The 18,797-nt window shown below is 37.7% G+C and overlaps 1 protein-coding gene across 25 annotated transcripts in view; it reads left to right on the forward strand.

The window, feature by feature from the left end:
* Positions 1 to 18,797, forward strand: part of SOX6 (SRY-box transcription factor 6) — an 843,047-nt gene that overhangs the window by 729,936 nt on the left and 94,314 nt on the right. For all 25 annotated transcript variants that reach the window (XM_061440698.1, XM_061440700.1, XM_061440695.1 and 22 more), the window contains one exon: positions 16,039 to 16,188. In XM_061440698.1, coding sequence (XP_061296682.1) covers positions 16,039 to 16,188 — 150 coding nt within the window. The remainder of the gene's footprint in view (positions 1 to 16,038; positions 16,189 to 18,797) is intronic.

The raw sequence follows: 18,797 nt of genomic DNA on the forward strand, positions 1-18,797 counted from the left end.
AGGGTGACAATTACCAGTCTGTTTTAAAAAGGAATAAAAGCAGCTATTTCACTAAAAAGGGAAAGTCTATTCATATCTGTGTGGGAACCTAATCAGGCTCTTGTTTCCAATGACGATGACTCCTCAGTCGCACCAGGTCTGTGACAAGAATGCTTCTTTTGTATGCCGATAATGTGGAAACGATAAAATTTCCTTTAAGAGACATATGTGTTTACATCATGAGATGTGTTATTTGACAAAATGCTTTGTTCTCCTCGAATTTTCCGTGCAGAGTTTCATGCTGGGTTGTTTGGCTGGAAATCTTTGATTAACTAGAATTAGTTGCTGAAATAAAATAGACACTTTTGTTTTATGTGTCCTCTCGCTGAGCTGTAAATTATAGTAAAACATATAAGAAGTGACAGAAAGAAGTGCTGATTTGAACCTCTGACCCACGATGGGCACAAAAACATAAGATTACTCCTTCAAAGAGCTGCATAGAGACATAAATATTCCATGGTCCGCTTGAAATTATGCCCTCTTAACAAAGAAAAGTTGTGATTTTGCATCATGTAACCAGAGTTTTCTAGAGGTGCTACAGTAGGCTTAGAGGAGATACTGAGATTCTGAAAATCCATCCCCCCCCACCCCCGCCCCCAAATGAGGACTTTGAATTTTTAAAGCGTTTTCTCTGTCCAACAATGGACAATGGAAACAAGAACAAAGCAAAGTTCCTGTTCCCTCAGTGAATAGCCAAGGGTGGTTTCCCTTTTTTCAGTGAAGTGATACATTTTATAAATCTTAAGGCTTCCTCAAAGTTACATTGGCCTTCAGTGTGAATATTTTAGTTCTATGGAACAGTCTTGGGGTACTAGCCCAAAGAAATGGGCTGGGAGGAGGAGACCTTTCTAAAGCAGAACAGAAATTCTAGTAGCCTAAACACTCCCTTGTTGTTGGGATTGGTGCCCATTCTGCTCAGGATTTTTGTAGTTGTTGTTAAATAATTTTACAGGATTATTTTTAAACTTTTAGCTAACGTAAGATCTGTTTTTTTTTTTGGCTTTACTGTAAGTAAAACCTACCTAACTATCCTCAGTCAAAACTATTTCTGATGGATGTGTTAACTACATTGTAATAATCATTTCACCGTAGATTCTCATATCAAATTATCACGTCTCCACGTTAAAGTTACACAACTTTATTTACCAATTATACCTCAATAAATCTGGGAGAAAAAAAAAAACAAATTGTTCCCAGTGATGTGTCTCAGTAGCAATTTGTAAATGTACCATATTGTGTGTTTCTTCCCTTCTTCCTATTCTTGGTGTGAGTACCTGAAAGGCATCCTGTCTTCTTAATCTTTGTATTCCTAATATTTTTTTTTATTAAATTAAGTAAAAATGCCAAGTATTTTCTGAATAAGGTCTTTGGAGTGACATCTGTTTAAGCAGATTTACCAATAAAGATTTAAGAGCTTACAGATTTTGAGTCTTTATGGTGTAGTAGTAGTCTTTATGGTGAGCCCCTGTTTTAAGTATTTATGTGCATTAATTCATTTATTCCATTCTACAAATCTTTTGGAGTAAGTGCTATTAGTTTCCCATTTTAAAGATGTGGAAATTTAAGGCACTGGGCGATTACATAACTTTCCCGAGATCGCATAATTAGTAGGTCCTGACTGAAGAGTGTGCACTCTTAATCACTGTATTATCCTGCTCATAGCAACATATAAACCTTATTTTTCTAAGCTTCTTCTTCAGTCCTTTGTATTAACCATTACCTGCTTCATCTGCTGTAATGATTTCTCAAGGTGGATTATTGAGATATGTATCAGTATCATGTCTAGTGACAATACAGCACGTTATATGTTTATGATAGACTATTTAAATAATTTTTACTATGGCTGCTATGTATAAGGTATCATTCCTTTCTGCTAATTAGGGAGTAAGCCATGGGTATTACTGTAGGATACAGATGGCATATTTACATACTGCAAAATATGCTGAAGTTCTCCAATTGGCAATACTAATAATTTGCAGTTTAAAAATGAAAGTAGACGTGGCTCTTAAACAGTGTAAAATATTTATTTGAATTTCAAAAATACAGAAGAAAATATAAGAGTAAGGGAAGAAGAGTATATTTTGCATTATTTCTTGCCAGTTTACCGGATCACTTAAAAGTGAATTCAAAATGCATCCTTATCTCTCAATATTGATTGCAAATGCACATTTCATGTTATTATTAATATGAGATTTTTAAAAAGTAAGTTTGTACATTTCATCATAGATATGAAATTTTGTTCATTAGCATAATTCTTGTGTTCAATCTTCCAAAATCTCCTGAGATTTTAAAAACCAGCTTAAAAGAGTTTACAGTTTTAAAAAGTAAAATATTTTCATGTAATAAACACATTTATTGCCAACTAGCAATGTTTGTTCTATCCACTCATTAAAGGGAAAAAATAGCATTTAGAAAATATTATACCTTCTTTTCATGCATTTTTCCCCAAAGATATATTTTTAACAAGTTAAAAACTTTTTTCATTGCATACTTACCCATATTTGTCTTCATTCTGTGTTGTTTTGGAGGCTTCATTATGGCTGGAAATCGAAGGGCATGGAAGCTAGACAGTTGTAGAATATTTTTCAAGCAATAGCATCTGGTTTCTTGGCAGTCATCACAGGCCAAGGCAAGGCAGCAGTGGCACATCTCCAGATTTTTCTGTGGGTATTGCTGAGGGATTTCCGGGTCTGCCATGTTGTTGTAATAGTGTTTCTAGAAACCCAGAGACTCAGAGTGGAATCTAAAGTCGGTCTGATAGTACTCAAGGTCTGCATGATCTGACCTCCTTGCTATCTTTGTGACACCTGGCCTATTACTCTTTGCCCAGCTCACTCAGCTGCAGCCTCACTGGCCTCCTTGCTGTTTCTCACCTACACATAAGCACACCGTGGTCTTAGGACTTTCACCTTTTCTTTGCCTCTGCCTGAAGTGCTTACCCAGATAACGCCCTGGTTTGCTTCCTCACTTCTTTCAGGTCTCTACTCAAATGTTTCCTTCTTTTAGTTTTCCTGACCTCCTCTATATTTCTTGCATAGCACCTGGCCAGGAGTAGCTACTCATTAAATAAGTTTTGAATGAACTTTACCTTTCAGTTACAAAGAAACAATGCTTTTGAATATCGGGAAATATGAAAAGTATTTTATTGAACTATTTACTTTTATTTAAAAGTATTTTATTAAACACACACCCAGATATATCTTTTGAAAAATTCCTTGTGACCTAATTTTGGGGAAATAACGCTTGGATTTCAAACTCAACTTCTGGACTCATTGATGAGTTTTATAGCCTATTGGTAGAGTCAAGATGCGTTTGTTTAAGACTTTTCTGATGAGCTAAGACTTTGTGACTAGAGAGTTAAAGTAGCATTACAAATGCAAGCTGTACCACTTGGAACACATTCAGAGAGCTGGATCTCTCCAGCATTGCCTGCCCATCTCTTGGAAACAGAGGAAAACAGATTCATTCCCATAATGCCGATTTCCAACTGCCCTCATTAATCACCTCTTCGAATATCTTGCTTTAAGAACCAAATTACTAATTGTTTCAGTGACGGAACTTTTATTTCTGTAAATAAAGCCTTATGTATTTACATATTTTATTTGGCACCCTGACAGAAAAGATACTTGGAAGAAGCAGTGAGAGATTGAGTTTTCTTGCTAAAACTATTGGAGGTGGATTTGTTTGTTTTTAGTATTTGCTCTGTGCAACTGTGTTCCATAAGGAAATTGCTCTCCTAAGTGCATTCAAATAGAATTGGTGCTATCAGAGAATGATTTTTTTTCTTTGCATAGCAGACCACTGGATGTTCTGTGATTTGATGGATTCCAAATTTTTTTAAAAAAATTCTCTTTGTGTAAGGGTAAGGCCTTTGACCTGGGCCTCTTTTCTATTCTTTTTTCCTTTTTTCACAGCTTCTCCTCTCCTTCACACGCAGCATATCCCCCCTGTTCCGCGTCCCATTAACACAATGAGTTATGTCAGAGGAGCAAGCTTCTCAGTGCTTGGGAAAATAGGCAAGATGATCTCTAGCCAGGAAAACTCTCTTTTTCAATTCATTTTTCTTTACTTGACATTCTTGAGCCGGCAGCAGGGGATAATGAAATGAATTAAACAGGTCCTGGCTCTTCAGTGGCTTACACTCAATGCCTGTCCCGTTTTCCCCTTGATTTTTCGTGGGAAGACAAACGGCAGAAGTCTCAAAGAGGGTGAAATACGTCTGCTCTCACCTGAGACAAATTTTGCCCTTTCTGTGTATTTGCATAAACTTTGATTTAAAAAACTTGTAGAAACATTAATATCATTATAATTAACCTAAATACTGTGGTTACATTTTAAAATGTTACATCTTATGACAAATATTAAAATAAAATTCTACAGCATAAATAATTCTCGGGTGCCCAATGATTACTTTCTAAGTACATGTAGGATGAATTTCTCTTTAAATCTTAGGGAAATGGTGAAAAAAACATCCCTTTTAATGGAGTCCAAACTAAAAGCTCTGATAGAATGTACAAATTCTATTTGCAGTCAGTCCCCCAGGAAAACGGAACACAGGGAGAAATGAGTCCCTGTGAACACTGAATGGGAAAATTAAGGAACCTAGGTTCTAGATTTCATTCAGCCCCAGCTCACCACTTGGTATGCTTATACAAATCACTTCTTTTTCTAGGCTTGCATTTTCTTCCTCTGTAAAGAAAAGGGCTCAGATTAAATCATGTATACAATTCTTTCTTCTGTTAACATTGTGTTGTCTGATGTTTCTTTGCAAGAAAATCAATGCATTACATGGCGAATTCACATGCTTATTGGTTCAAGAAGTCATAAGTGAAGAGAAATTACCTCCATCTCTGGGGTTCCTTTTGGAGAAGGTGTGAGGAAAAGTATACTAAGAAAAGGGTGTAGGCAGAAATTATAGCAATTTTAAGGAGATAGAGACAAGAAAGTAAAATGAAGGGGTTTTAGTGGCTCATATTAACAAAACATGTATTAATTGTGAGACATTAAGTTAGTTTCTAGGGACATAAAAACAAATAAGACTCAATTCTTTCCTTAATTAGGGAGCTCACAATTTGGAGAAAGTACACAGAGATAGAGAATGAGATATAGTGGGAATACGAAGGAGGCAGTAGACAGGTAAGTCTTTAAGGAGAAAGTGATGAGTAGAATTATGGAAAATAGGAGCAATTAATAGGAAAGGAAAATATGGCAATAAAAAATATGCAGGAGGGGCAAGGGGACTGACTTGGAATTAACCCAGTACGTGACTGTGATGAGTGGGAGGAGTCGCTCTTTCCCTGTTGCTCCTCTCTCCTCCTGTTCTCACAGCCAGTTTTCTATGGTGTCAAATAGGAGGGATATAGCTAAACAAGTACCTTCTATGTTGAAAACAAGGACTTCAGTTCTTTCCTCCATAAAACCACAGCTATATTTCCTGGATCATTTTGTTGACATTGGAGGTTTATGAGAAGTAAAAGTATTTGTGATCTCTTTCAAATTATTTTTAAACTCTCTCCCCCACCCCTCCTTCAGTCTGTAATGACTTATTACTGACACACTTTCTTCCCTGTGCTGAATAAGCACTAAATCAAGCTGCTTAATTACCCCTGTCTCCTTTTCACCTTCTTACAGCCTCACTGCTGAACTTACCCAGCTTTTATAGCATTCCTTGGTTGGTAGAATGGTCATCAGCATTGTTTTGAGAGGGTAACAAAATCCAGGATATCCCTGGTGAACTGAGCCAGGCTTGGGGCCTAGACAGCATCAGTCACGTAAGTAATGAGATTTCCTGAAGAATGCCACCCTACCCAACCTGCTTGTTTCTCCAACATCTCCTTATGACACCTCAAGTAGTGTCTAGTATATGAGAACAGAATCTGAGTTAACCTGGGCTAGAAGCCTGGGATTCTCAGACTTTGTGTGGAACCACAGTAAATCAGGTAAATATAAAGGAGAGAGTTGAAGTCTTCAAGTCAGTGTCTATTGAATGCTTTTATAGAATAGCATTTTCTCTTTTCTTCCTTTCTTCATTATCTACCAATAGGCGAGTTGTATTTGAAGGAGAAATTTTTTTTTTTTTTTCCCTCTCTGGGTTAGATTCCGACAGGCCACTTTAAAATGCCCTTTCTAATTGAAATGACAAAACACAGGAGAATTTACTCCAAAGAGAATCCAGCGTGTGAAGTCGTGTCTGCCTTTTTTTATTGTTGGTTTCCATATACTAGAGCCTACTGGTGCCAATTTAAAGCCCCTGTCAGCTTCCCTTTTTATCAAGTTCTCCTATTTCTACCCGTAGTCTGCATAGTTCTTTTTTACTTTATCAGTCTATTAAACATATGTCACTAGGGTATTTCAGGTGTCTTCTATTATGGCTCACAGCTTGGTTGGAGAAGAAAGTTTAGCTAAAAATTGTGCCCCTTACTCCTTCAAAGTGGCTGGTAGTACCCTTAAGTCTTCTTTCTCCATTTGAGAATATGAAGGACTATTTTAGGAAACGGAGAAGGCAATGTCACCCCACTCCAGTACTCTTGCCTGGAAAATCCCATGGACGGAGGAGCCTGGTGGGCTGCAGTCCATGGGGTCGCTAAGAGTTGGACACGACTGAGTGACTTCACTTTCACCTTTCACTTTCATGCATTGGAGAAGGAAATCGCAACCCACTCCAGTGTTCTTGCCTGGAGAATCCCAGGGACAGGGGAGCCTGGTGGGCTGCCGTCTATGGGGTTGCACAGAGTTGGACACAACTGAAGCGACTTAGCAGCAGCAGCAGCATTTTAGGAAAAGTAGCTGTGAGACATCTGGAAGATGTCAGAACAGCTCAGAAGAGCAGCAATATCAGAATCTCTTCTTGGAAAATGATTCTTATCTGGTAGTTAGGAACAGGAAATGGGTTTCATTGTGATTCACTGTATAGCTTATTTTAAATAATTTCAACATGTAGTAGCAGGATGCATATGGTCTTTAAAGTGAGACTGACTCAAAGATGGAAAATAATTCCTATTATACATAACTATTTTGAAGATGAAATAAAATAAGTGTAAAATACCTAGCATAGTATCTGACTGAGATGGTGCTCAATATATGTTTGTTGAATTAACACATGAATGAATAGAGGTGATAACTGAATGACTGGATGAGTGGTGACGTGAAAATCATGTGATTATGAGAATAAAAGTCCTTCCACCTTTTTTTCTGTGGTGCTCTCCTTTGGAGATCTTATGTGATTTATCACAGAAAGCAGGTATAAAAGAATGTGTATTTCACATTGTGGTGAGTATTAGATACACTGTGACACCATCCATTATAAGTTGACATAAATTTGACTCTTTGGGAGGTAAAGCATGCCTTTCTTCTCAAATACAGTAGTGTTGTAAAATGACCCTGATACAATATATTTCTTAGGTCTTGATGAGACCTAAGCCCGGTGTGTGTGCTCAAAGACACTCAAGAATTTCACTTTAAGGCTGAGTGTGGTTGGTAGGACCTACTGTTTTGTGTTAAATCTAAGTGGACTTAGTTTTAAAAGTGTCACTAGAATACAAATGTAAAATAGGTTTTTCTTTAAGGCTAGTCTCAGGACACAGAACTCCCAAAACACAACTCAGTTCAGTTCAGTTTAGTCGCTCAGTTGTGTTCGACTCTTTGCGACCCCATGAATCGCAGCACGCCAGGCCTCCCTTTCCATCACCAACTCCAGAGTTCACTCAGACTCACGTCCATCGAGTCAGTGATGCCATCCAGCCATCTCATCCTTTGTCGTCCCCTTCTCTTCCTGCCCCCAATCCCTCCCAGTATCAGAGTCTTTTCCAATGAATCAACTCTTCACATGAGGTGGCCAAAGTACTGGAGTTTCATCTTTAGCATCATTCCTTCCAAAGAAATCCCAGGGCTGATCTCCTTCAGAATGGACTGGTTGGATCTCCTTGCAGTCCAAGGGACTCTCAAGAGTCTTCTCCAACACCACAGTTCAAAAGCATCAATTCTTCGGCGCTCAGCCTTCTTCACAGTCCAACTCTCACATCCATACATGACCACTGGAAACACAACTAGAGGTATATATTTGTGGGTTTGTGAAATTGTCATAGGACTTTCTTAATCCAATTTACTTACAAGTTTGATCAATAAGCTGGTAGTGAAACATAGAAAAGAGTCTTTATGTCTTGATTCTAGTTCATTGCTCTTTCTAGATACCTCTCTTTCGGGGATAGAGTCTGAAACTATTCGTGTGGCCTAATAAGACCCTACCCCTCTTTTGCCTCTTCCCGTGCCACTCTGTGCTCCTCAATAGTCCTGCCTTGTTGGCCTGCTTTAAGTTCCTTGAAAACATTATTTTCTTTCCTTTTCTTGCCTCAGAGCCACGGTAATTGATGTTTCTTCTTTCTGGAATACTCTTTATCAACTTTTCCACCTGGGTAGTTCTCAAAGCATTGCTTCCTTAGAAAAACTATTTTTATCCTCCAAACTATATTAAATACTTTTGTTAGATAGTCCCTTGACATTCTATAGTTTTCTTTCTCAACACTTATCCTAGCCATCATTCATAGTTACTTCCAAAGCGTTTAATAGTGCTGTTAAACAGGGACCATTTCCGAGTTGCTTGTGGTTGCACTTCTATTGTTTAGAACAGTGTTAGGTAATAGTACACTAAATAAAGATTTGCCACTGAAAAAATTCACCAATACTGGAAGTGTGCTTGAAAGGTGCAAAGATTGGTTCATATATCCATTTCTACTTAAATAATAATGTTGAAATGAGGACTAAAGCGTTCTTATTCTCCCTCCAGTACTAACTATATGATCTTGGGCAAGCTACTTTTATTCTCTAGACCTTGGCTTATCAGTACAATGAAGAGGTCAGACTAGAATAAATGATCTGTTAAGCCCCTTTCAGCTGTAGGTACTAAGTATGTTACTGTTCAGCTTACAGAAATTTTAATACTGGCTACTTTATTAAAACTGAACTAATAATAAATGTAGAATTTTTTTAGCCATAAAATAGTAAAAGTGTTTCTTAAAGTGCCTCTATAGAATATGAGTGATTTTATAATTTTGAAAAATATTTAGCTAGGCTCATTTTTACATGTACTCTATGTCTTTTATATATTTTGGATAAAGAGACAATTCAGTATCCCAAATGACCACTGAACATTTTTGCAAAATTAAAATGGAAAGACCTATATTTACAAAAACAGTCTTCATCAAAGTTTATAAGACTTTGACTAAGCCTAATGTAAGCTTTACTACACTGTTGACTTTTTAAAACCTCAATGTTATTTGGAAATGAATGTTCATTATCATCATCATTATAACTATGAACAATGATCTGAGAATCTTACATGAAACAATATTTTTGTAAGCTATTATATAGTAGTTCAGTTGCTCAATCGTGTCTGACTCTTTGTGACCCCATGAACTGCAGCACGCCAGGCCTCCCTGTCCATCACCAACTCCCAGAGTCTACCCAAACCCATGTCCATCGAGTCAATGATGCCATCCAACCATCTCATCCTCTGTCGCTCCTTTCTCCTCCTGCTCTCAATCTTTCCTAGCATTAGGGTCTTTTCCAATGAGTCAGCTCTTCGCATCAGGTGGCCAAAGTACTGGAGGTTCAGCTTCAGCATCAGTACTTCCAATGAACACCCAGGACTGATCTCCTTTAGGATGGACTGGTTGGATCTCCTTGCAGTCCAAGGGATTCTCAAGAGTCTTCTCCAACACCACAGTTCAAAAGCACCAATTCTTTGGTGCTCAGCTTTCTTTATAGTCCAACTCTCACATCCATACATGACCACTGGAAAAACGATAACCTTGACTAGAGGGACCTTGGTTGGCAAAGTAATGTCTCTGCTTTTGAATATGCTATCTAGGTTGGCCATAACTTTCCTTCCAAGGAGTAAGCGTCTTTTAATTTCATGGCTGCAATCACCATCTGCAGTGATTTTGGAGCCCCAAAAATAAAGTCTGACACTGTTTCCACTGCTTCCCCATCTATTACCCATGAAGTGATGGGACCAGATGCCATGATCTTCATTTTCTGAATGTTGAGCTTTAAGCCAACTTTTTCACTCTCCTCTTTTACTTGCATCAAGAGATTTTTGAGTTCCTCTTCACTTTCTGCCATAAGGGTGGTGTCATCCGCATATCTGAGGTTATTGATATTTCTCCCGGCAATCTTGATTCCAGCTTGTGCTTCTTTCAGCCCAGCGTTTCTCATGATGTACTCTGCATATAAGTTAAATAAGCAGGGTGACAATATACAGTCTTGACGTACCCCTTTTCCTATTTGGAACCAGTCTGTTGTTCCATGTCTAGTTCTAACTGTTGCTTCCTGACCTGCATACAGATTTCTCAAGAGGCAGGTCAGGTGTTCTGGTATGCCCATCTCTTGAAGAATTTTCCACAATTTATTGTGATCCACACAGTCAAAGGCTTTGGCATACTCAATAAAGCAGAAATAGATGTTTTTCTGGAACTCTCTTGCTTTTTTGATGATCCATTGGATGTTGGCAATTTGATTTCTGGTTCCTCTGCCTTTTCTAAAACCAGTTTGAACATCAGGAAGTTCACGGTTCACATATTGCTGAAGCCTGGCTTGGAGAATTTTGAGCATTACTTTACTGGTATGTGAGATGAGTGCAATTGTGCGGTAGTTTGAGCATTCTTTGGCATTGCCTTTCTTTGGGATTGGAATGAAAACTGACCTTTTCCAGTCCTGTGGCCACTGCTGAGTTTTCCAAATTTGCTGGCATATTGAGTGCAACACTTTCACAGCATCATCTTTCAGGATTTGAAATAGCTCAACTGGAATTCCATCACCTGCACTAGCTTTGTTCATAGTGATGCTTTCTAAGGCCCACTTGACTTCACATTTCAGGATGTCTGGCTCTAGGTGAGTGATCACACCATCACGATTATCTGGGTCGTGAAGCTCTTTTTTGTACAGTTCTGTGTATTCTTGCCACCTCTTCTTAATATCTTCTGCTTCTGTTAGGTTCCTACCATTTCTGTCCTTTATTGAGCCCATCTTTGCATGAAATATTTCCTTGGTGTCTCTAATTTTCTTGAAGAGATCTCTAGTCTTTCCCATTCTATTGTTCTCCTCTATTTCATGCATTGATTGCTGAGGAAGGCTTTCTTATCTCTCCTTGCTATTCTTTGGAACTCTGCATTCAAATGGGTATATCTTTCCTTTTCTCCTTTGTTTTTTGCTTCCCGTCTTTTCATAGCTATTTGTAAGGCCTCTTCAGACAGCCATTTTGCTTTTTTGAACTTCTTTTTCTTGGGGATGGTCTTGATTCCTGTCTCTTGTACAATGTCATGGACCTCCATCCATAGTTCATCAGGCAGTCTGTCTATCAGATCTAGTCCCTTAAATCTATTTCTCATTTCCACTGTGTAGTCATAAGGGATTTGATTTAGGTCACACCTGAATGGTATAGTGGTTTTCTCCACTTTCTTCAATTTTAGTCTGAATTTGGCAATAAGGAGTTCATGATTGGAGCCACAGTCAGCTCCCAGTCTTGTTTTTGCTGACTTCATAGAGCTTCTCCATCTTTGGCTGCAAAGAATGTAATCAATCTGATTTCGGTGTTGACCATCTGGTGATATCCATGTGTAGAGTCTTCTCGTGTTGTTGGAAGAGGGTATTAGTTAGAGTTTAACTGGACATGGAACAACAGATTGGTTCCAAATAAGAAAAGGAGTACGTCAAAGCTGTATATTGTCACCCTGCTTATTTAACCTATATGCAGAGTACATCTTGAGAATCGCTGGGCTGGAAGAAGCACAAGCTGGTATCAAGATTGCTGGGAGAAATATCAATAACCTCAGATATGCAGATGACACCAGATATGGCAGAAAGTGAAGAGGAACTCAAAAGCCTCTTGATGAAAGTGAAAGAGGAGAGTGAAAAAGTTGGCTTAAAGCTCAACATTCAGAAAAGGAAGATCATGGCATCCAGTCCCATCACTTTATGGGAAATAGATGGGGAAACAATGGAAACAGTGTCAGACCTTATTTTGGGGGGCTCCAAAATCACTGCAGATGGTGACTGCAGCCATGAAATTAAAAGATGCTTACCCCTTGGAAGGAAAGTTATGACCAACCTAGACAGCGTATGAAAAAGCAGAGACATTACTTTGCCAACAAAGGTCCATCTAGTCAAGGCTATGGTTTTTCCTGTGGTCATGTATGGTGAGATTTGGACTGTGAAGAAAGCTGAACACCGAAGAATTGATGTTTTTGAAGTGTGGTGTTGGAGAGGACTCTTGAGAGTCCTTTGGACTGCAAGGAGATCCAACCAGTCCATTCTAAAGGAGATTAGCCCTGGGTGTTCTTTGGAAGGACTGGTGCTAAAGCTGAAACTCCAGTACTTTGGCCACCTCACATGAAGAGTTGACTCATTGGAAAAGACTCTGATAGTAGGAGGGATTGAGGGCAGGAGGAGAAGGGGATGACAGAGGATGAGATGGCTGGATGGCATCACCGACTTGATGGACGTGAGTTTGAGTGAACTCTGGAGTTGGTGATGGACAGGGAGGCCTGGATTGCTGTGATTCATGGGGTCGCAAAGAGCCAGACACAACTGAGCGACTTAACTGAACTGAACCTATTTTCCTTCCTAAATCATTAGTTTTCAAAGGAGTTTTCTAACTTAAAGCTATTTATATAAATAACTAATATTTTATGTTCTTTCAGAAAAGGATACAGTAAAATTTAGGGAAAATTTAAATTTATACATAATTAGGCTAAGAAGAAAAAATTAGTACTACAATTTGTTTTAGGAAAATGTAAGGTGGGTTAGTGAAGCCAGTAGTTATTCAGGACCGATCTAGTCAACATTCTAAAAATGACTGCAAGAAAACAGTTTCTTAGAATAATTTAACTTGGACTGAATTTATTTTCCTTTTATATCTTAAAACTCATTGCCATAAAATTATTCATCATATTTGCAATAAATGTAATCATATACCACTGCTGTTGCCTTATCTATAGAGAGAATATCTCTCCTCCCTAACACCCAGTGACTTTATATGGGACATTAATTCAGAAAATATTGATTGATTATCTTTTATTTGCAAGGCACTATTCTTGATACTAGGCATTCAAAAGTAATTAGTTTGGTCATGACTTCAATAAGCTTATAGTTTATCAAAAATGATAAGACACGTGTATAGCTATGCTGTTCAGTCACTAAAGTTGTGCCAACTCTTTTGTAACCCCATGGACTGTAGCCCATCAGGCCCCTCCGTCCATGGGATTTCCCAGGCAAGAATAGTGGAATGGGTTGCCATTTCCTTCTCCAAGTGATCTTCCCAATCCAGGGATCAAACCCGCTTCTCCTGCATTGGCAGGTGAGTTCTTTACCACTGAGCCACCAGGGAAACCAGTGCATATCTATACACAAGGTTTTTAAAAAGTGATAAGCTTTGCAGGAAAGGTACAAATCAGATGCTGAGGATCTTTATCTTACATCCTCTCCAGAGCCATAAGCTTGTTCCAAGAGTTTGAAGCCTCCTCATCTCCTAATGAAAGTGAAAGTCACTCAGTCCTGTCTGACTCTGCAACTGCATGGACTAGTTCTCCAGGCCAGAATCCTGGAGTGGGTAGCTTTTCCCTTCTCCAGTGGATCTTCCTTTCTCCAGCCTGGGCGTCCCTGATAACTCAGTTGGTAAAGAATCTGCCTGCAATGCAGGAAACCTGAGTTTGATCCTTGGGTTGGGAAGATCCCCTGGAGAAGAGAAAGGCTACCCACTCCAGGATTCTAGCCTAGAGAATTCCATGGACTGTATAGTCCATAGGGCCACAAAGAGTCAGGCATGACTGAACTACTTTTACAGCTCCTAATACAAAGCCTAACATATAGAATATATTCAATTAATGTTTGCTTAGAAGGTGAGCTATTTGTAAAATTATTCCGTAAACCTATGCCTGTTAATGAATGGCATTCTTTTATCCAAGACAGATCTAAAGTCCTCAATCTGAAAAGCTCTATACTTATATCTAAAATATTTTGTTAGAATGTGAAAATGTTTACTTTCATGAGCACTTTCTATCTTTACAGTGAACTTTAATTTCTGATTTCTATTGCAAGGCTCTTTCTACTAAATCTTATCTAATATCTTACTGTCCAGTTTACCCAGCTCTGTAAGTTTTATAAACTATGGCCATACTTCTTCCTGCATCTAATGTATCAGTAACCACAACACCCAAGGAACTCCAAGAAATCACAATTCTTAAGGAATCTTGTCTTTCTTAAGTACAATCCTAATAAAGAAATATAAAATAAATGATTGTCAAAATTTTAGAGGAAGCAATTAACACTATTCTATTTCTAAAAAGCAACTATAATGTTCAATTATTTTGAAGGATTTCTGAATTTAATCAACTTTAAAAAAAATAGATTTGTGTCCAACAATCTGTTTTTCAGCTTTTCTTCACTGGTTAAAGTTTCCTGAAGGACTTGTGATTGAGTAAAATTGACTTTCTTCTCATCTTGTGAATCAGGAGCTAAAATGAAGACATAAATGATTTCTAAGGACTCTTACCTGTCTAAGATTTCTTGACTCTTTAATACTCAATAGTAAGGCATATTGGTGATGATACTAGCCACCATTTATCGCCATATAGTCATTACTTTTCCAACTCTCAACCATCTCCACTCCATTCAATATGTAATGTTCCCTCACTGGCTTAGCACCAACTCCATCCCACCCCCATCCCTGCCCCTTTTGAAGACACCTGGCTGAATTTTAAAAGAAAAGAGTGTAACAGAGTAAAAAGGAAACAAGACAGTCCTTTTTCTCCCTGAAGTTCTAGCAGTTTGACTGGCTATTACTTGTGAATTTTTCTTGCCACTGAGTCATTGCACATACAGAATTATGAAACTTTAATTTCTTTAGAGGCTTGTTATATTAGAGAAATTGTTCCAAAGAAAGCAACAATCATGACATAAGCACATCTGGCTCTTGCAAATTATTCTTTATTAAGCTTTCATTTAATTACATGTGCTGAAAGGTCTGTTTTTGATTACTGTAATTTTTTTTATTTGTCCATCTGAATGATAGTAATGCTAGAAATTACATACAAACCACCTGTTTTTTCTCCTCTACTAATATGGCAAAGTTTGAGCTGTTTTCTCTGTGGTTGATGAACTAGGAAGCTTTTTATTTATTATGATAAAAATATGACTATCAAGGTAATGGCTTAATCTTGATGATAAGAAGAAAAGAAAATATTTGAATGGCGTTTTCAAGCATTAAATTATGTTAAAATTGAGGTATCTGAATTCTGGTTAACCATAACAGATTAACACATTTATTTATCACCAGTTGCACCCCAAAGCTAATAAATCGACAGTTAAGGATTTCACATCCTGTGCTAGGAAAAAAGAAGCTTGACTTTTTTCCTCCACAAATCTGGCTATATTCTCTTTAGGATTATGCTATACGCAGCATAGAGGAAGGAGGGACTGATACTGGGCCTTAGGGATCTTGAGGGCAGCACTCTGAACACCCAGAGGGGTCAGCATCCCTAGAAAAGTTTAGTCAGTGCTGAATTAGAATGATGTTCTTCCAGAAGTGCCTAGAAAAGTTTAGATCAGTTTCTTAGTTCATGAATATTAAAATTACATGAATGGACATAACAACATTTAGTGCACCTTATAACGATTTTAAGTACTCGAACGAATATTTGAGATCAAAGGAATTAGTCAAATTCCTTTCTGTATGATTGAAGAAACTGAGTTCCAGAGCAAGTCAATCCTTTGTTTAGGGTCCTAAACTTATTTTTAGAAGGACCAGGAACAGAATAATGGCTCCCATAGCACTGCTCTTTCTTTCTGTTATACTATTTATTCTTTTTTATATTCTTCTTTAAAAGTAGTGAAAGAGAAATTTCAAAGCATTCAGAGAAATAGTTATCTAACAATACGGTAAGTTTTTTCAGAAGCTCTGTTTCAGCTGCATTTAAAGAGATGATTTTTGTCTTCCCTGTTTTGCAGCAGCTCTATGCCGCTCAGCTGGCCAGCATGCAGGTGTCACCTGGAGCAAAGATGCCATCAACTCCACAGCCACCAAACGCAGCAGGGGCAGTCTCACCTACTGGGATAAAAAATGAAAAGAGAGGGACCAGCCCTGTAACTCAAGTTAAGGTATTTGCTTTGCAGGATTATGGAAACAGTTTGGAAAATAGCTTCACAAGGAAGGTAGTGAACCAGGCTGTGCTGGGCATAAACAGCAGGAAGCAAAGCAACATAAAGGAACCCCAAAATGTTCCTCTTTATGGTAAATTTCATGATTGAGCACTGAGAAACAGGTGTTTCCCTTTTGATAACAATAGTGCCATATTGTGAGATCTTTACCTGAATCTGCAAACTTACTTCTCAACAGTTTTTCCCCTTTGGATTCTGGCTTTTATTTTTTAATGTTCATTGGCATGTATGGCCATGGTTTTATTACCAGTCTTTGTCATAGTCTTGTGACACTTCTCTCTAACTTTAAACAGGTGGGGAGCCAACTGATAGTGCTAGAGGAGGAGGATCTCAAAACTTTAGATTGACAAGAAAAAAAGAGAACCCGATGCTGGACCTTTATATGGTTTGATGGTAAAGGTCTCTCTCCCTCAAACAATAGTTATAAATGTGGGCTTTGAGGAATGAGTGGTGTCATAATCTAATTATGCTTCAATGCCATGTATAGTTGTGATAGGATAAATAGGATCGCCCAAGTTATGACTGAAACATTAATAGATCCTTTCCTCACTGATTTTCAGTGTCTTAAAATGGAGTAGCCAGGAAGTACTTGGTGACAGAGGGGAACTGATGATCCCGTCTAACTTTGTGCTGCAGCTGGTACTTATAGGTTTTTATGATTGTTTTTGCTTCCTATATTGAATTTAAAAATTCAGAAAGTTCAAAGAAACAGTTCTTTTATATCATTGACTTACTTACTTTGAAGGATACACTAAGCACAGATGTATTATTGTATGTGTCCAAAGTACTGCCTTTGGAGAAATTTTGCCATTATTACTTCATTACATGGGAAATACCTAAGGCCAATGAAACAGCATTGAAGTCCACAAAATTACTGAAATTGTTTTATTTTCTAAAACATGTAGATAGGAATTTCGAGATTTCAGGAAAGCCATTAAAAATATGGATCCCAAATACCAAAGATTAAAAAAAAAGTAAACATAATTAGGAGGGATAGTTCTGCCTGTGCCCGTCCAAAGGAATTAATTTAATGTCCCCCATGCCTTTACGGTCTCCAAAAAAGTAAATGAACATTTATGCTTTGTGGTTAGAAATATTGAGATATGACAATAGGGGCTTTACATTTAATAAGATAGCATTAACTTATGGAAACAGACTATTTTGTGTTCCAGGACTTTCTTTTTGTGAGTAAGAGAACACTACAATTCAAACCAAAGCACTTTGTTTAACTATAGTTGTTGGAGTATAAGCATATCAAACATCAGTGACTTGAGGTATTGAGTATTAAATATTTTAACATGAAAAAGTCATTTTGTAAGTGAGTTGGCCAAATGGAATTGCACCAAACCAAGCCTTTACTGGATGAGTAAAATGTTCCCTGGTTAGACTCAAGTTTATATCTGCTTTTACCATTCCAGCTTTGTGGGCCAACTGAATTTTATTACTCACTTGACCACATACAAATTCTTAGGGAGCTCTCTGTATAATTTAACTTGACTCTACTTTATGTTAATAACAAAGGAAACATTTATCATACTTATTAGATTGTTTATTGTATGTGTGAGTAAAACTATATAGACTAAGACATAAAGCAAATGTTTTAAATTTTTAAAATAGCTCCAACCTATTATTGTAGAAGTTCTAAAAATAATCTTATGTTTTGCTAATTGAAAGAATTAGGGTCACTAAAATATCTCATATTTCTTTCTATAGTCATTCTTTCCCTCTGTATATAATATGACTATGTAACCTAGGGCATTGTTAGCTGAAGGTAATAAAAATAAAAATAGATGGTCTTCTGTTCCTTTTTCCCCCGAAGAATTTTTATTTGCTACAGTTGTCAACATCAGTAGTTAGGTTGTTTCTGTTCAAATGTCAGTTCTATGACTTTTACTAGATGTGTCACCTTGGGCAAGTTACTTAACTTCTTTTAATGTTAGTTTTTGCCTCTGCAATTTGAAGGTTAATATTATTATGGGTCTTCAGTGAGATAATACATCCTCTAGCATATAGTAAATATTTAATAAATGTTAGTATAGCAATGATGTTGATGATAGGAATCTGATGATAATAAAGATGCTGATAAGTGGTAATAGTTATTGTGATTGAAATATCTGGTTGTATACCCTGAGAGGTTCTAAAAGAAACCAAGAAGTTTTCCATTTTAAACCATTATGGAGGAACAGGGATTCTATTTGCTCTCCAAATTTAAAGAAGTAAAACTCAAGACAAAATATAAAACAGTGGTTTCAGACATTTCCAGTAGGAATACAGGAAAGTGACCTCTGATAGAAGCGAAACAAGAGAGGCAGGCACCACAGCTGATCCAGCTTACTGTCTTGAAAAGCTTCCAGGCAATAGTGTGGGGTGTATGTGGGGGTTCCCCACATGCTGCTTGGCAGGCTTCCTGAGTAGAGAGACAAGACTTCGGAGTTTCAAGATGCCAAGGTAGATAGAATTTGTGAGGTAGAGTGCCAGAGGAGAGAACTGTATAGAGAGAGAGCACAGGAGATCCGCAGAAGGTTTCCCTGTATTTAGCTGAGTATTGA

The sequence above is a fragment of the Bos javanicus genome, chromosome 15, assembly GCF_032452875.1.
Source record: "Bos javanicus breed banteng chromosome 15, ARS-OSU_banteng_1.0, whole genome shotgun sequence".
NCBI lineage: Eukaryota > Metazoa > Chordata > Mammalia > Artiodactyla > Bovidae > Bos > Bos javanicus.